This window comes from Drosophila yakuba, chromosome X (assembly GCF_016746365.2).
Source record: "Drosophila yakuba strain Tai18E2 chromosome X, Prin_Dyak_Tai18E2_2.1, whole genome shotgun sequence".
In the NCBI taxonomy this organism is placed as follows: Eukaryota; Metazoa; Arthropoda; class Insecta; order Diptera; family Drosophilidae; genus Drosophila; species Drosophila yakuba.
In genome coordinates, this window is record NC_052526.2 from 23,443,256 (window position 1) to 23,461,645 (window position 18,390).

The window sequence follows — 18,390 nt, forward strand, 5'->3', positions numbered from 1 at the left end:
ATTGTCCGCGAGCTTGCCCAGTACTTTTCCAAACTTCTAACTTCTTCTAACTGTAACTTGTTTACGTCTTATGCTAGTTTAATCGTATGGCGTGAGTACAGCCAAAGCTTAAGTCAGTCACATTTTTGATCTACAAGCAAACGTACGCATCGGTATCGAAATAATTAATATTAAGTGTCTGAAAGTAACCAATAAATCAAACTAAACAGTAACACTGGTGGTTTATTTATGAACAGGTGGTAACTGCAGAAATCCTTCAGTTAATGAATTTAATGTAATAATTGCCAAGCTTATATCCCTACACATTTTTAAATTTTCCCAAAACTCTAATTGCGAATCAGATGATGATGTGATGTTGCCAATAGAGTTCGATTCGATTATATATCAGCCTTGCATTGAAAAAAAAGAAATACAGCAGCAAGAATACTCTGTATCATTTTCTGAAATTGTAGAAGGCAATGAGAGGTACTTTGACCAAAATATAGATCATTTTTTGTGCAATGATATACCCATTGAATTAACTTCGAGTAGATATTTTGTTGGATATATTGCAAAGGGATCCAGTTGCGATAAATGCAGATCGGTAATTTTAAAAGAAACCGAGCATTTAACAGCTCCATCAGAGCTTTTTATACATGAGAAAAACTACTCGACAGAATCGGACTTTGGAAAACTAAAGGCACCATCTGATCTATTTTTTAATATTTGTAAAATACACATTAAAGTTTTTGAAAATATTTTTAAAAATAATAAAAAACAAATGTGTATACAAAAATTTATTGTAGACCAATGCATTAAGTGCACAAATGAGAGTAGTGATTTCTCATTATGGTTTCATGTAGAAAATGAATGTTATGAGCATAAAATAGATCTTTTAAAAAAACTTATAAAAGTTTTGCTTTTTAAGCATTGCAAGTGGACTGTTATTGCTAATAGACAAAAAAGTCAAGCTAAACTCAGCATTTTATCTCATAAGTGAAAAAATATAAACATTCAAATAATTGACGACTTTAAAAATTAAATTATATAATTACAAAAAGAGGCGATATATAATAAAAAGCAATAGTTAGAAAACTAGCTTAGTTGGGGAACATGGAAATGTTTTAATGTTAAACATTTAAACATTTCAAGTCGACTCGAAGGTCATATAAATATAAGACCCCATTACAATTGTAATGGCCTCCCCGTGGTGTTCCCTGGGTACCGATTATAATATATAAAATATTATTAATTATCAATATAAATATAAATATGTAAACGGTAGCTAATTCGAGCGGCGCTTTTATCAAACGAATATTAAAAAAAAGTCTTTCAAACCATAATAACGAATCGCTTTAACGTTTGAGGAGCTCTCTACTGTCGTGACCCAAATTGAAGCTATCCTGAATTCACGCCCGCTGTGCCCAACTGGGGATAATTCTTTGGATCCACTGACGCCTGCTCATTTTTTGACTGGATCTCCGTATACTGCATTGCCTGAACCCTGTCGTCTGGATATGCAAGTCAATCGATTGGAGAGGTGGAACCAGCTGCAAGCCATGGTTCAAGGCTTTTGGAAAAGGTGGCATATGGAATACCTGACATCTCTTCATGAGCGGACAAAGTGGCATCTGGAAACCGAGAATCTGAAGATCGACACACTGGTAGTACTCAAGGAGCCCAATCTACCGCCTTCTAAATGGATTCTTGGCCGCATCACCGCAGTGCACGCAGGAATCGACAACAAGGTCCGAGTCGTTACAGTGAAGACTGCTCACGGATTATACAAACGCCCAATTGCCAAAATCGCTGTACTACCTCTCTGCTGAGCAACCGTTCAGGGGGGCCGGTATGTTTGGGAACGAGACACCGCGCGAACAAGTCACCCTTTATCTTTGTTTACATTTACATTTGCATGTGTCTGCAGCTGCAGCGGAGCTTATCAGCGGAATCAATGTAATTGTCCGCGAGCTTGCCCAGTACTTTTCCAAACTTCTAACTTCTTCTAACTGTAACTTGTTTACGTCTTATGCTAGTTTAATCGTATGGCGTGAGTACAGCCAAAGCTTAAGTCAGTCACATTTTTGATCTACAAGCAAACGTACGCATCGGTATCGAAATAATTAATATTAAGTGTCTGAAAGTAACCAATAAATCAAACTAAACAGTAACACTGGTGGTTTATTTATGAACAGGTGGTAACTGCAGAAATCCTTCAGTTAATGAATTTAATGTAATAATTGCCAAGCTTATATCCCTACACATTTTTAAATTTTCCCAAAACTCTAATTGCGAATCAGATGATGATGTGATGTTGCCAATAGAGTTCGATTCGATTATATATCAGCCTTGCATTGAAAAAAAAGAAATACAGCAGCAAGAATACTCTGTATCATTTTCTGAAATTGTAGAAGGCAATGAGAGGTACTTTGACCAAAATATAGATCATTTTTTGTGCAATGATATACCCATTGAATTAACTTCGAGTAGATATTTTGTTGGATATATTGCAAAGGGATCCAGTTGCGATAAATGCAGATCGGTAATTTTAAAAGAAACCGAGCATTTAACAGCTCCATCAGAGCTTTTTATACATGAGAAAAACTACTCGACAGAATCGGACTTTGGAAAACTAAAGGCACCATCTGATCTATTTTTTAATATTTGTAAAATACACATTAAAGTTTTTGAAAATATTTTTAAAAATAATAAAAAACAAATGTGTATACAAAAATTTATTGTAGACCAATGCATTAAGTGCACAAATGAGAGTAGTGATTTCTCATTATGGTTTCATGTAGAAAATGAATGTTATGAGCATAAAATAGATCTTTTAAAAAAACTTATAAAAGTTTTGCTTTTTAAGCATTGCAAGTGGACTGTTATTGCTAATAGACAAAAAAGTCAAGCTAAACTCAGCATTTTATCTCATAAGTGAAAAAATATAAACATTCAAATAATTGACGACTTTAAAAATTAAATTATATAATTACAAAAAGAGGCGATATATAATAAAAAGCAATAGTTAGAAAACTAGCTTAGTTGGGGAACATGGAAATGTTTTAATGTTAAACATTTAAACATTTCAAGTCGACTCGAAGGTCATATAAATATAAGACCCCATTACAATTGTAATGGCCTCCCCGTGGTGTTCCCTGGGTACCGATTATAATATATAAAATATTATTAATTATCAATATAAATATAAATATGTAAACGGTAGCTAATTCGAGCGGCGCTTTTATCAAACGAATATTAAAAAAAAGTCTTTCAAACCATAATAACGAATCGAAATTGACCAAAACATTAATCAAATTTGTTTCTTAGATCAAAATTGATTTCGGCCCGAAAATCGTCTTCTAGCACAAGCACGCACACATACACACTATCTCCTTTATTGTTTTTACTCACACAAGCAAGTCAATTCTATTTTTAGATTTTTACGCTCTCAATTTTTGGCGAGCGAAAAGAGAGCAATTTCTCTTGAGCGACAGAATTCAATGAGAGAAACACCGTGTGTTTGCTGCGGAATTTTATTTGCGACTGAATGATGAACGAAAGAAATGACAAAATGATTATACATATTTTCTTATTCCTAATTCGTTAGAGCGGGATAAATCTATGATCGGTAATACAAGCGTGCATTGTATACATACAGGGCATATACAGGGCCTCTATTTTCTACACCCTTCCTCAATGCATGCATGTTTACAAATTATATTTAATACAAATTTAGCATTTCTGTAAACAATTCGTGTTTGGTCTTCGGAAGGTTTTTGGTCAAAATATCTGCTATCATTTCGGTTGTACATTTATATTTTAACAAAACTTTCCCTTCCTTTACGACATCTCTAACAAAATGATAACGTATGTCAATATGCTTCGTTCTGGAATGGTTAACAGGATTCTTGGTTAACGCCTGCGCGCTCAGATTATCGCCATACACAACGATCGGGGTGTTGTCGTCTCCGCAGCCAATTTCCAAAATTAGCCTTCGCATGACTATCGCCTCCTTAAAAGCCGCTGACAGTGCCATGTACTCCGCCTCGGTACTGCTTAACGCCACGCTTCGCTGCTTTTCTGAACGCCAAGAAATTGGACCACCGGCCAACAAGTAGATGTAGCCAGTGTAAGACTTCCTGTCAAGCCTATCTCCTGCCCAATCCGCATCCACGTATCCACAGAACGATTGACCACATTGCTGATAATGTAATTTCACGTCAACTGTGGATGAGAGATACCTTAGGATGTGCTTTATGCCAGCCATGTGCTCAGCATGCGGATTTTGGTTTCGTTGAGCCAACTTGGACACTGAATGCAGTATGTCCGGTCTTGTTGTCAGAGTTAGCCACATAAGCTCTCCCACCACAGATTGATAGACCGTGGGATCTACCTTTTTGCACTTGTCGCTGGTGCAATCTATCTGGAAACCTGCATCCAGGGGAGTTTTCGCTGACTTGCATAATTCGCTTCCATGGGTTCGCAATAAATCCTTTATATATTGCGAATGTCCCAAAGTAATGGCTCCAAGGTCGCCTTCTCGCTCAATTTCCATTCCCAGGAAATGGCTCAACGGACCCTTGTCAACGCACTCAAACGATTGTGAAATGCTATTTTTAATTTCCAGCAAATCCTCGTGCGATTGGCAAGCTATAAGTATATCGTCAACATATACAAGAATTAGTGAAAGGTTACCTTGTCCGCTCTGTTTGTATAAACATGGCTCGTTGTTGCAGGAGATAAATCCCATATCCACCAAAACGCTATTTAGCTTTTCGTTCCAGGCCCTTCCTGACTGCTTTAAGCCGTATATTGCTTTCCTCAGCACCAATACCTTGTCAGGATTCTTCTCGTCAATATATCCCTCCGGCTGCTTCATGTAAACCGTCTCTCTTAGATCGCTGTTGAGATACGCCGTGCATACATCCATCTGATGAAGATATAGCTTAAGCTCCGCCGCCAGTGCTATCATTAGACGCACACTCTCCAGTCGGCATACCGGCGAAAAAGTTTCAAGGTAATTTACGCCAAACTGCTGGGAGCATCCCTTTGCTACCAGACGAGCTTTGAAACGTTCTATTTGCCCATCCTTATCTCGTTTCACGTTGAAAACCCATTTGCAACCAATTGCTCTCTGATTCTTCGGTAAATCAGTAATCTGCCAAGTTTGATTGGCAACCAGGGAATCATATTCCTTAGCCATAGCTTCGCGCCATTCCATGGCATGCGAACTTTCCACCGCCTCTCTGCAGGTCAAAGGGATCGGAACATTTTCCGAAACAAGAGCGCCCAAGATGTTATATTGTTTCTTCGGACGTCCAGGTTTTCCAGTTCGGACAATCTTGGGGCGACCAGGACCTCTGCGTGCCTCTTCTAGGACCTGCTCTTCATTATCGTCAGCACTCTCATACTGATCTATGCTCTCATCCGCGCTGCCAGTATCGACGGATATGTCAGATACGGTTTCATCGCCTTCGGCCCCATCTCGCTGGCAGGGCTCGTCAAGTTCCTCCAGGTTGATCAGCACAACATCATCTTTGGATGCCGCAGCATGATGTTCATCAAACAAAACATCCCGTTTCTCGACCAGTTGTCGAGCTGCTGGGTCATACAGCCGATAACCTTTGGCTGCCACAGAGTACCCAACCATTATATACTCCTTGCCTTTGGGTTGAAACTTGCTGCCCTTCCTCGGACCTTTGTCCAGAGCAACTGCAAGAGATCCAAATACTTTTAGATGTTTCACGCAAGGCTTCTTACCAGTCCACGCTTCCATAGGAGTCATACTCTTTACCGCGCTGGTCGGAGATCGGTTACGCAGATAAACCGAAGTGTTGACAGCTTCTGCCCAAAAACTATCTCCTAGCCCCGCCTGGACCAGAAGACATCTTGACATTTCCACCAGCGTCCGATTTGCCCTTTCCGCCACGCCATTTTGCTGCGGCGTATGCGGTATTGTTAGCTGCCTGGCAATCCCATACTTCCTGAGGTATTCATCAAACTGCTTATTGACAAACTCTCCGCCGTTGTCACTCCGCAGGCATTTCAGCTGTTTGCCTGTCTGCCGTTCCACCAGATTCTTGAACTCCATGAACTTTGACAGCACCTCGTTCTTCCCACGCAGAAAATAAACAAAAATCCTCCTGGATTTGTCGTCAATGAAAGTAAGAAAATACTTTGAACCTCCCAGAGAAAGTGTTGGGAAGGGTCCGCACACATCCGCGTGTATCAGCTCCAAAAGCTCCTTCGCCCGATTACACGTTGTTCTTGGGAATGGTTGAACATGGATCTTGCTAACCATACAAGTTTTGCAGTTAATATTTTCTGGCAAACCAATATTTTCTATGCCGCGCACCATCCCATTGGAAATAAGTTCTTTCATGCTGGAGAAATTAATGTGTCCGTATCTCTTGTGCAATAAAATCCCATCAACTGCTGACATGGCGAAACACCCGCTTCGACCACCTTCAAACAAATACAAATTGCCAATCTTTTTGGCTTTTACGATGCATTCTCCATCTTGCACCACCATGGCCTTCTCTAGGTCAAATGTCACCTTGCATCTGTTCTGCACAGCACTGCTCACGGACATGAAGTTTCCTGTCATCTTCGGGACGTAGAGAACATTCTTGAGAGTCAACATGCACAGGCCTGTCTGAATCTTGACGTCGCCTATACCTTCTGCTTGAAGAAAACCAGCATCGGCCAGTCCGATCTGCTCTGTGTGCTTCTCAAACTTTATGAAAAGCTCCCGTGCACAACACATATGGCTTGTTGCACCGCTATCTAAGCACCACATCCAGTTCTGTAAGTTGTTGACGTCACAAGCATGCAGCAGACTGCTTTGTCGATTCACCAAATTTTTTGGCACCGTGCGATTGCTATCTCCTTCGCTCGCACTCCGACACTGGGACTTAATGTGCCCTTGCTCACCGCACCTATAGCAAACGATATTTTTTCGTTTCTTCTGGCCATACGTCTTTGTCTGCCAATTTTGCCTCTGTGTTGCAGCGAATGCCTTAGTATTGTCAATTCGCTCTTCTGCTATTCCTTTTCGTTCGCTCTCTTCCTTCAACTTTATGGTCAGAATCTCGAAAGTAGGCAACTGATCTCGTGTTTCCATGGCCACCACGAAATGTTCGAATTGTTCAGGAAGGCTCGACAGCAAAACGATAGTTCGTAACTCATCGTTTAGCTCTATTGCAACTCCAGCTAGACCATCCAGAATTTCCACAAACTCGCTTATGTATGTCGACATGCTCTGCCCCTGCTCCATTCGTTTGTTAAGCAGCTTCTTGTACAACTGTACCTTTCGTACAGGCCCGCTTGGCTGATGTACGTCCCTCAATTTGTTCCATGCCTCCACAGCAGTCGAGCAATTCTTGATGTAGGCCAACTGAGATGTCTTTACACTCAGTGTTATTGTTGCTAACGCCTTATTGTCCAAAGCCACAAAGCTGTCTCCCTCTGGAATGTTCGTTGCTGTTAACTCTCCTGACGTCACACTCCATAACCCGGAATGCACCAATACAGATCGCATCTGTATTTTCCACGTGTCATAGTTTTTCTCCTCTAACTTTTCAATTTGATAAAGAGCACTCATTGTTCTTGATCGTGAGTCACACACCGCTTAACCAAAACTTTATTAAATTCACCAATGCCTGGGCCCATAACCTCTTGAGCGACAGAATTCAATGAGAGAAACACCGTGTGTTCGCTGCGGAATTTTATTTGCGACTGAATGATGAACGAAAGAAATGACAAAATGATTATACATATTTTCTTATTCCTAATTCGTTAGAGCGGGATAAATCTATGATCGGTAATACAAGCGTGCATTGTATACATACAGGGCATATACAGGGCCTCTATTTTCTACAATTTCGGCCGTCACCAAAAAAGTGGCTGCATAGTGCAAAACTAATGTATGGCCGTTACGCATCTTGTTATTCTAATGTCTTTGGTTTAAGACTGTCTGCCTTGCCTACCTCATTCATGAGTTTGAGCGTCACATATTATTTGCTGTATTATACTGTAATATATACTTATTTCTTATAAAATTAAATGGAAATAATCAATCTGATAAATGCGATTGTTCTAATCATCCGCTCTGCAACACCATTTAGTTGTGGGGTATGAGGAACCGTCAAATAATAGCTGATACCTTTTTCTACACAAAATTCGGTTGAGTGGTTTAGGAGTCCATTGAGGACAACATATAAGAGTACATATATATTTTTATGTATATCTCCTTCATCTAAAATATATATACATCTGTCTACTTCTAGGCTCCGAAATCCAAAAATTTTTTAATGCACTTTCAAATATCTCAAACCAGCATCTGGCAGCTTGTTTTAGACCATAAATGGCTTTATTAAGTTTACATACTTTATTTCCATCATACTGGTTTAAACCTTTTGGAATCTTCATATAAATTTCATCTTTCAGTGTTCCATTTAAAAAAGCTGTTTTGACATCCATCTGATGGATCAGTAAATTATATTGATTTGAAAAAGCTAAAAGATATCTAAAACTAGAAATTCGTGCAACTGGTGCAAAAGTTTTATCATAATCCATCATATATTCTTGAGTGAATACCCTGGCTACCAATCTTGCCTTATATTTAAGTAAATTACCATTTTCATCTTGTTTTATACTAAATACCCATTTGCAATCTACTATATTTTTATCCTTAGGCATTTGCACTAAGCTCCATGTATTATTTGCAAAATGAGAATTCAATTCATCTTTAATGGCATCCTCCCACAAGATTCTGTCATCACGAGTTTTAATCTCTTCATATGTATTTGGAATATCATTTGAACACATTTGAGTATTCATCAGACACTTTTCTAAAAATCTATATGATAACTTTAGTTTGCCTTTAATTCTCTCACTCCGTCTAATTTCTTCTTGATTTATATTTTCTTTTATTTCATCACCAGTTTCATCCACTGGATCGGTATTCTCGAGACAAGTGGAATTTTCGTTTAGATTTTCATCAGACTTCGAATCCGTAGATTCACAATTTTCCTGCAATGGAAAATTCAACTCTTCATTCTCCTCAATTGGAGAATCACAATATTGGTCGAAAACATCATGTTTTTCCACAGAGTCATTTTCATTTAAAGTCACATATTTCATGTTGATTTCATCCACCACTACATCTCTAGTTGTCATAAATTTTCTCGAGTTCTCATTCCACAACTTATAGCCATTTGGCTCATATCTTACAAGTATAGTTTTGATCGATTTCTCTTCAAATTTTCGCTTTCGCTTTTTATTTAGTGCATACACTGTCGAGCCAAATATCTTTAAATATTTCAAAACCGGCTTCTTTTTATGCCACATCTCAAATGGTGTTTTTCTCATATTTTCTAAAGCTCTACTTGGGGACCTGTTAATTAAATATGTTGCTGTCAAAACAGCTTCACCCCAAAAACTTTTATTTAGTTTAGTACAGTTAATCATAGAATCTAATATATATAAATCTCGTGTCACAATGTTTGTCCTCAATGGACTCCTAAACCACTCAACCGAATTTTGTGTAGAAAAAGGTATCAGCTATCATTTGACGGTTCCGCATACCCCACAACTAAATGGTGTTGCAGAGCGGATGATTAGAACAATCGCATTTATCAGATTGATTATTTCCATTTAATTTTATAACAAATAAGTATATATTACAGTATAATACAGCAAATAATATGTGACGCTCAAACTCATGAATGAGGTAGGCAAGGCAGACAGTCTTAAACTTTTAAACATTAATATCTAGTTTTATACCCGTTACTCGTAGAGTAAAAGGGTATACTAGATTCGTTGAAAAGTATGTAACAGGCAGAAGGAAGCGTTTCCGACCATATAAAGTATATATATTCTTGATCAGGATCAATAGCCGAGTCGATTTGGCCATGTCCGTCTGTCCGTCCGTCTGTCCGTCTGTCCGTCCGTCTGTCCGTCTGTCTGTCCGTATGAACGTCGAGATCTCAGGAACTACAAAAGCTAGAAAGTTGAGATTAAGCATACAGACTCCAGGGACATAGACGCAGCGCAAGTTTGTCGAATCATGCTGCCACGCCCACTCTAACGCCCACAAACCGCCCAAAGCTGCCACGCCCACACTTTTGAACTATGTTTTGATATTTTTTCATTTTTGTATTGGTCTTGTAAATATCTATCGATTTGCCAAAAACTTTTTGCCACGCCCACTCTAATGCCCGCAAACCGCCCAAAGCTGCCACGCCCACACTTTTGAAAAATGTTTTGATATTTTTTCATTTTTGTATTAGTCTTGTAAAAGTCTATCGATTTGCCAAAAAACTTTTTGTCACGCCCACTCTAACGCCCACAAAGCGCCAAAAACCGTCAGTGTTGCAGACTCCCCTTCGCACTTCCACTAGCTGAGTAACGGGTATCAGATAGTCGGGGAACTCGACTATAACGTTCTCTCTTGTTTAAAATATAAATACTTTCAATTTCAATTTAATTTAACACCAATCGGTGGGCAATGTATTTGGTTAACCTGTCTTTAGCTAAAAAAAAAAGATTCGATGGTTTTCCAACACGTGAACACGCAACATATAGTTGCCCATGAGAAAAACATGGATTTTCCAAATCTAAACCACAAATGGACATTGTTTGACCTTGAGATTTATTGATAGACATGGCGAAAGCTAAACGAATTGGAAACTGTAGCCTTTTGAAGGGTATGGTAGAATCTGTTGGTATCATCGAAGTACGTGGCAGCAGGACCACTTTTCCTTTAAACTTCCCAGCCAAAATGGTTGCTTCAAGAATGTTTCCGGTGATCTTGTTGATGACCAAACGCGTACCGTTACATAATTGAGGTGGATTCAAATTACGGAGGAGAATAATAGGGGAACCAATCTTTAATCGAAGATTATGTGGTGGCATTCCAGGGATATCTAATGAATTTACAAATTCGATCGGAAAATTAACACTTTCATTTTCATCAACAGTATCGATTGATTTAAAAGACATCAGATCGCCTGGTAACAACTGTTGTATCTGGAAGTTAATTTCGTCAACATCAAAGTTTTTGGCTGCCAAAATCGCCCGTTGACTGAGCCATTCATGATTCAAATAATTATTATGTATATCCGGGAAAATACTCCGAATCAATTCATTTTTATCCTGAACAACAGTGCAAAAATTGTCTGGTAGTTTAATGCATTGCGTATTTGGTTGCAGTTATATTTTACCGTTCCCAATATCTAGTAGTTGTTCGGAAAATATTTGTGCTGATTGATCATTTTGCAATTGTACTCGCATATTTATTGTCAATCGAAGTGTTTCAACACTTCGCCATAAGAATGATTGTTTCAAACATGCATTAATCTCATCCGCGAAAGTAGAGCGAGGTATAACCGGTAAGGTCTGCCGGAAGTCACCAGACAAAAGTAAGATAGCACCACCGAAACGTTTATTATTGCTGTTTAAATCTTGCATAGTTCTTTTTAATGCTTCAAGTGAATATTTGTGTGCCATTGTGCACTCATCCCAAATTATTATAGAACTCTTCCGCAACACTGCAGCTATTCCGCTATTCTTTTTGATGTTACTAATTGCATCTGGTTTATTATGAACCAGCAGCTTGAATGTTGAATGTGCTGTTCCATCCAGTAAAGTAGCCGCATTGCCTGACGATGCTACTGCTAATGCGATTTTTTGTTGCGACCGTATTTTGGCAAGAATCAACGATATTAAAAATGTCTTACCGGTTCCACCGGGTGCATCCAAGAAAAAAAAGCCGCCTTGTTCAGCAGCAACAGCCAGCATAATCCGATCATGAATAATTTTTTGTTCTGCTGTCAGTAATGGTTCACAGTTCATGATAATTGTTGCTAAACTTCCATGGTCATATTGCTTTTCTCGTTGCAAATCGGTATTGACTAAGTCGGTGGCTGGACGATTAGGTGATGGCATACCATAATGATTAAGCGGTAAATTTGAAATACGAACACATAAATCCTCGATAAAGACCAATGCTTCATTGTACATCTCTAGTGTATAATCTATGTTTTGGCATTTATTTGTTTGTCTCATTCGGTGCAAGATGTCTTCTGTCATACAATTTTTATATTTTTCCCACAAAGTTTGTGCTTGCGAGGGATAACATGTCGTCAAAATAATTGCAAACAACTGACGAATGTTATTCGGTGTTGATGTCAACGCAGCATCGGCAAGCGTTAAGTCCCAATGGTTATCGGCTTCTAGCAATTGCAGTTCACGACATGCATCCTGGTATGTATTGAATACTCGATCATTAACTGTTCGCCAAAATTCAAAAGACGTTGGTCCGGGAACATTCACCAATAACAAACGTAAATAGAAGCATTCACGTTGCTTTGGATGTACCGTGTAAAGTCTCCCCAATGTCTTAGCTTTGAATATGCCTGTAATGGAAGGATGTGGTTTTCCTTCTTTCCGTGGCTTGCATTTTTTACTGGATTTGTTCCATGTGAAATAACGTGGAACATCACCATACACCAATGTCTTCACAAATTGGCCAAAAACATTAGGTTTTTGACACAATGTAAAAAATTCAGTTAGAGTCGTTTTCGGAGCTTCGAACGCTCTTTGGAGAACATTTTCTTCAGTGAAGTATACACGTTGACCGTTTTCAAGATGTATAGCCCGATGTTTGACAGCAGGATCTCTTTCGTGGATGGGAAAGCTGAGAATATGCCAAATAGCTTCATTGCTGCTAATGTATCTGCCCATTTGGTATCGTGCTATTTCGTCATTTTTATTTAAGTTTTGTACTTCAAATATGGCCAAATCACTGCTTTTGTTTACATATTTACAAATATACTTAATTGATTTAACAGAACTGCAAAGCTCAACATTGATATGAGCTTTGTAAGTTTTTGAAAGTAGTGGTGAGTATGGTACCACCCACTGATTATCAAAGTCAACTTGATTTGGAAAGTTCGGCAGTCGCATTGTAAATGTGTGGCCACCATTCTCAGTACTTCTGCGGCGATACATTGGATAACCATCAATATCCGTGATCGTGTCATTCGTATGCGGCTTTGAGAAGTTTTTTTTACATTTTCCATTTTCCATGCACGGTAACGTCATGTTGAAAGCACCACATGGCCCATGGATCATGTGTTTGGTGACAATATGAAATAATTCTTGATCAATTAATGGGTCTGGAATTTCGGCTAAAATTATTTGATCGATTTCTTCAGGACGGATTCTATCTTTAAGCCAAACCAAAATGTGGGCATGAGGCAAACCTCGCTTTTGCCACTCTATCGTATACAGCCAACAACGTGTGATACCAAAAATTTAATATTTAACAATAAAATCAATTAAGGATTTCAATTTTTGTTTAAACACACGTGCAGTTAAATCATGGCGATGAATGGCTTGTTGTCCTGGCAATAGTAAAGTTTGTATCTCTTCCCAATTTGGATTACCTGTGAATGTAATAAATAAATCCGGTCGGCCGTAATAACGTACGTAAGTCATCGCATCTTGTATGTATTCCTGCATGTTCCGTGGACTGCCGATGTAGCTTGAAGGTAAAATGAAAGCATTACCGATGTCATTGAGATTTACAGTTTCCAGCAACAGCATCTCGTAAGTGAATATATTCTTCCGATCGTAGTTTTGCCTGGTTGAATCGAAGGAATCGCAAGCGTTCGCTTTCGACCTTAGCATACATATCAACAATGTATTGATGGAACAGCTGACGATATCGAAGGATATAATTGTCTTGATGTTGTCTAACCATTATTCGGTGTGCGTAGAAGTTCGTTGAGCTAACTTTTTTATTACTGTAATCACCTAAAAAATAAAAAATAAAATGCAATACGAAATTAAAATCTATACATACAGTAAGAAAATAAATAGATAATTGTCAAATTTACCGGTATTTCGATCATACTGTTTGATATTAAGGTGATATTCATCTTGTCCTTGCCAAAATATCAATGGATACTGTAGTGCGTCATATGAACGGTGTAGATCCGAAATCGTACTGACAGTGTTGTCTCGCCGTGTAATTTTTATAGATCTTTTGTCAACTGGATCACCAACCATGATAACAACAACCTCATCAACAGTTGGAGCGTTGAATCTACCAGCATGTTCACCTAATGGTACTTTGTCGGCTTTTATGGCGATTTGATAATTGTCATTTTGCAGTCGTGACGAAACTCTTTTGATCAATTGAATTAGTTGATTGTGATCTTCTAAAAAATTTTCCAATAACATCACAATTGCTCTTCCGTCTTCTTGTTCAATAAAATTATACAGGCACCGAGTCGTCACGCGCTCTTCATGATCGCTCATAAAATAAATTTTAAAAAATTTCGGATTGTTATCAGGCATTGGCATCAAGGATCCGATTTTATGGTACACCTGGCCTTGAATTTTGAATGTAGTTTCAAAATTACGTCCATCGGATGCACGATCGCAAATTTTATTTGCCCCAAATGACGTCATTTGGAAGCAAGAATTAAATTTGCGTATCTTACGCAAAAATAATTTGGAATCATCTGAATTGCCAGTAAGAAGGGATAATAAAGGCTCCGGCGGAGCGGGTAGAGGTGACAGTACAACTTTTCCTGATGCGCAGCACATGCCGGCTGCTTCATTCCGAAATTTCAATGCCTGACAATATTGACATACTTTATCCATTCCACCGAGGGTATATATTTAATATGTTTGAAAATTGTTCAATTTGCTGGAGTACTATGAAACAAAAATCTGTTGCTTCGTCATCTACCGAAGCTGAATATATGGCCTTATTCGAAGGAGTAAGGGAAGCATTATGGCTAAAATCATTAACAAATGAAATGAAATTAGAATTAAATAGTCCAATAGTTATTTTCGAGGATAACCAAGGTTGTATAAGCATAGCCAATAATCCTACTTGCCACAAGAGAACTAAGCACATAGATATCAAATACCATTTTATTCGAGAACAAATTGAAAACAAACTAATTTTAGTTGAGTATCTTTCCACAGATTCCCAATTGGCTGATATTCTGACAAAGCCACTACCAACTGCCAGAATCACTGCACTGCGAGACCAACTGGGGTTAACTGAATGATGAAATTAATCAGAATGAGAAAAATAAATCTTTATATGAAGTTTGAATATATTATTTATTTTATAACCATAATCAAATCAAAACAATTACTAGTCTAATCTTTACTTTGTTTATCTAACTGAATCTTGAATGATGAAAATAATCTGAAGGAGCAAAATTATTTTTTTATGAAGTTTAAATCTATTATATATATGTATATATTCATAACCAAACCAAAACAATTGTTAGACTAACTATTACTATGTTTATTTAATTGAAACTTGTAAAATTTGAAAAGTGTAAATTATTTGATTGAACTGATTGGGTTTTACTGGGTTTCCCCAATTCTTTGCAGCAAATGCTGGTTCAATAAAAGTAGCCCTAGAGAAAAAAGAAAAGAATAAGAATACAGCCATTAGAAACGCACTCGTCTGAAAGTAATTTTTTTTTATTTCATTTAATTTTAAATCAGTTTGTATCAGTGTGATTTTTGAGGTGGCGTGTTGAAAATACAAAAGTCACACTTATGCAAATCTGTGTGTATGCGATAGGGATGGGAGATCTTGGAGAGAACGCGCTCTATTATTGCTCTCTTTGTTCTCTCTCGTTGTTGCCTCTCACATGCTTATTATAAAGTTATCGTTTCTTTCGCTTGGTGACTACTAATGAGTGCGGTTCGGTGGCTTAATAAATGAAGTATCAAACAAGAATAAAATATATGTGTTTTCACTAATTGGCTGAAGGGCTGGATTATAATAAACATAAACGTGAATGATAATAATAAATTCAATAATGCGTAATTCAATGAAATGGGTACAGCTACAATTCTGGAGAAACGTAAAAATAATGTAAAAACTCGGTTTGTTTTTTTTTGTATTCACACAGTTTCTTTCAATTCTTAATATTATATTAAATATTTCTTAATATTTAATATTTCTTAATATTCAGAGCTTTCAAATTACATTAAAAGTTGCTTTATATGTTAACATGAGTGGGAATCACGCCTAAATGCAAGAGGAGATGGCCATACATTTCATAAAAATGTGACCTAGTTGAAAGTCAACTTATCCTAAAACAAAAAAAAAAGACACTAGAATTAAGAAAGATTGTGATTATATTGTGGACAAATCTGGAAGGAATCTGTTTCTTATGTAGTTCGCGGTACTTACTGCTTACGCCCGGTAGCTCGCAGAAAGTGCAGCCTGTAAAATCAGGCAGCGAGCCATTTCTACAAGTGTCCGATTTTCTGCGTTTGGCTGTATCGATTAAATATTGTTTTGTAATATATGTAATGTCCTCATATATCAAGATTTTTTTTAAATCACCGAAATTCGCGCCTTAGTTAGTAGCGATAATAATTATCGGAACCTTATCTGGCAACGTCATCTAAATGGCAATTGACCAGCTGGTGAATATTGATTCGGATAAGGGTTCTTCGGATCCCCAGCATCTAGCTTCGATCTTTTCTTACGACGATCGTCAAGCTGATAAGTTCAGTCCCAGCAGAGATAAGACCTAGCAAAAAGGCAAATCAAGAAAGAAGAACTGGAGAGTACAATCACATGTGCTCCCAACTTTAATCCAGCGTTTATTTCGGCATCAAGATTAAAAGGCCACAAAGAAAAGGGAATTATTAAATGCCCGTGGATTGCCGTGTCGGCAAGGTAAATATTTCAATGAAAATTTAAAAAAAAAAAATTACCAAATTATAATAACAGTTGTGCACGTTTAGGTCACGCGTGTTATTTTTATCGTCGACTACACAGCGAGAAATCGCCAGGTCGATCGATTCCACTAAAGAAGAAAATCACTGGGTAAATATCCAAGTAATTCTGGGAAAAAAATTGCCCGAAATGAATGCGTTATATTCCCGCAGTTACCCGAGGAAACGAAGCTGAATTTTAAACTCTTCCACGCCGACCCAAAAGTTCGGCTGGAGTCAGCTACCTCTGCTGGGAGACAATTTGTTGGGAGGTCGCAGGGAAAAATCTACAGAAAACTTATATAGAAATAAAAACCCTTACAAAACTAGTGTAAAACAAAAACAGATTAAAATACCTTCAGTGCCTAAAAACCCAAAAATTAATTGAAGTTAAACATATTACATAGTACATATTACATAAAACAAAAGCATTTGATAGTGATGTGAGTGCGTGCAGGTGATAAGTAAAATAAGAGAAAAAAAAGAAATACAAGCTGGCCAACCCAATGTAAAATCGTACACTGCAAGAAAATGAAAGTTTCGTTGCCAATGCCAAAAATAAAATACTTCAAATCAAAAATAAAAATATTTAATCATGACAATATAAACAAAAAATAGGATGGAAAAAAAATGCAAAAAAAAAAAAAATGAAATAAATAATCCTATATTTTAATTATCACTTATGAAAAAAACTAAATAGTGCATTTATAGTTTGAAGTTTTCTTACTAATAACCCCCAACACCGCATCGACAAGAAGGCCTTCTTCGAGAACCAAAAGTGGGTGAGTAAAATTAAAAAATAAAATATTATATATATAAGCCAAACAAAACTGAAATTTCAAGTTACTAAATTGCAATTATGTAGTTCAGTGTAGAGCCTGGCTATCTGAGTTAAGGCTTATCAACCGCTCTATTTTGTCAATTACTCTTTTGATTCTTATCCAAATTCTAACATGGTAATTTAAAGCACTATAATGTAACGTAAACATTGACGACTACACTGAAATAAATTAATATTGACATGATTGGCACCTACATATTTTCTTCCTTTTAGCAATAGAAAGCTTTTTCTTTCAATGATGCGATTAAATAAATAAACTCCATAGAAAAAAAAAACACTTTATAGTTGTTTAGGATTACTAAATACTTAACAATTCCAACATAAAAAAAAAACCCACACCACTTCAATATTCTTTTGTTGATAACAAACAAGAAAAAGAAAAGCTTGGCACTATAAAAATAAAACACAAAAAATAAATAAATAAATCAAAAAAAAAAATAAAAATGAATAGAGATTTTTGCGAAAAATAAATAAAGATAAATAATGTAAAATAAGGATCAAAACTTAGAAAAATACGGAATCAGACTTAAGGAATTAAGAGTATGGAATTATGAGTTTAAAACTAGTAAGGCTAATTAGTTAGAAATAAGTACACTGCAAGAAATGTACTCAAAACGAAAGAAGAAATTGTTTATTGAAAATTAAAATTGTTGTAAAGATGAAACTCTAAGTTCTTATTCATGGCAGGGGAGCATAATTAGATGATGCATATTTAATTACATTTTTACATTTATAATTAATAAGAACTAATTGGCTTAACCCAAATAGTATTCTTAAAAATTTTAGCAAGAAAGTTC

The 18,390-nt window shown here is 37.1% G+C and overlaps 1 protein-coding gene and 1 long non-coding RNA gene across 2 annotated transcripts; one reads left to right on the forward strand and one right to left on the reverse strand.

Moving 5' to 3' along the window:
* Window positions 1-12,810: 12,810 nt before the first annotated feature.
* LOC120320453 lies at window positions 12,811-15,281 on the reverse strand. The gene is made up of 2 exons (XM_039370105.1): window positions 13,884-15,281; window positions 12,811-13,800 (listed from the first exon to the last, which is right to left on the reverse strand). Exons 1-2 carry the CDS (start codon window positions 14,653-14,655, stop codon window positions 13,559-13,561), a joined length of 1,014 nt encoding a protein of 337 aa, XP_039226039.1. The 5' UTR covers window positions 14,656-15,281; the 3' UTR covers window positions 12,811-13,558.
* Window positions 15,282-16,311: 1,030 nt separating this feature from the next.
* LOC120320454 lies at window positions 16,312-17,124 on the forward strand. Its single transcript, XR_005559956.2, has 3 exons — window positions 16,312-16,714; window positions 16,783-16,864; window positions 16,927-17,124. It is a non-coding gene; the product is annotated as an uncharacterized LOC120320454 (long non-coding RNA).
* The last annotated feature ends 1,266 nt before the right edge of the window (window positions 17,125-18,390 follow it).

Bases quoted from the DNA above. Each gene is read 5' to 3' on its own strand.
- LOC120320453 (XM_039370105.1), bottom strand. From the start codon at position 14,655: ATGGATAAAGTATGTCAATATTGTCAGGCATTGAAATTTCGGAATGAA. The intron at 13,801-13,883 runs GTAAATTTGACA...TTTATTTTTTAG, and splicing joins ACAGTATGATCGAAATACCG to GTGATTACAGTAATAAAAAA.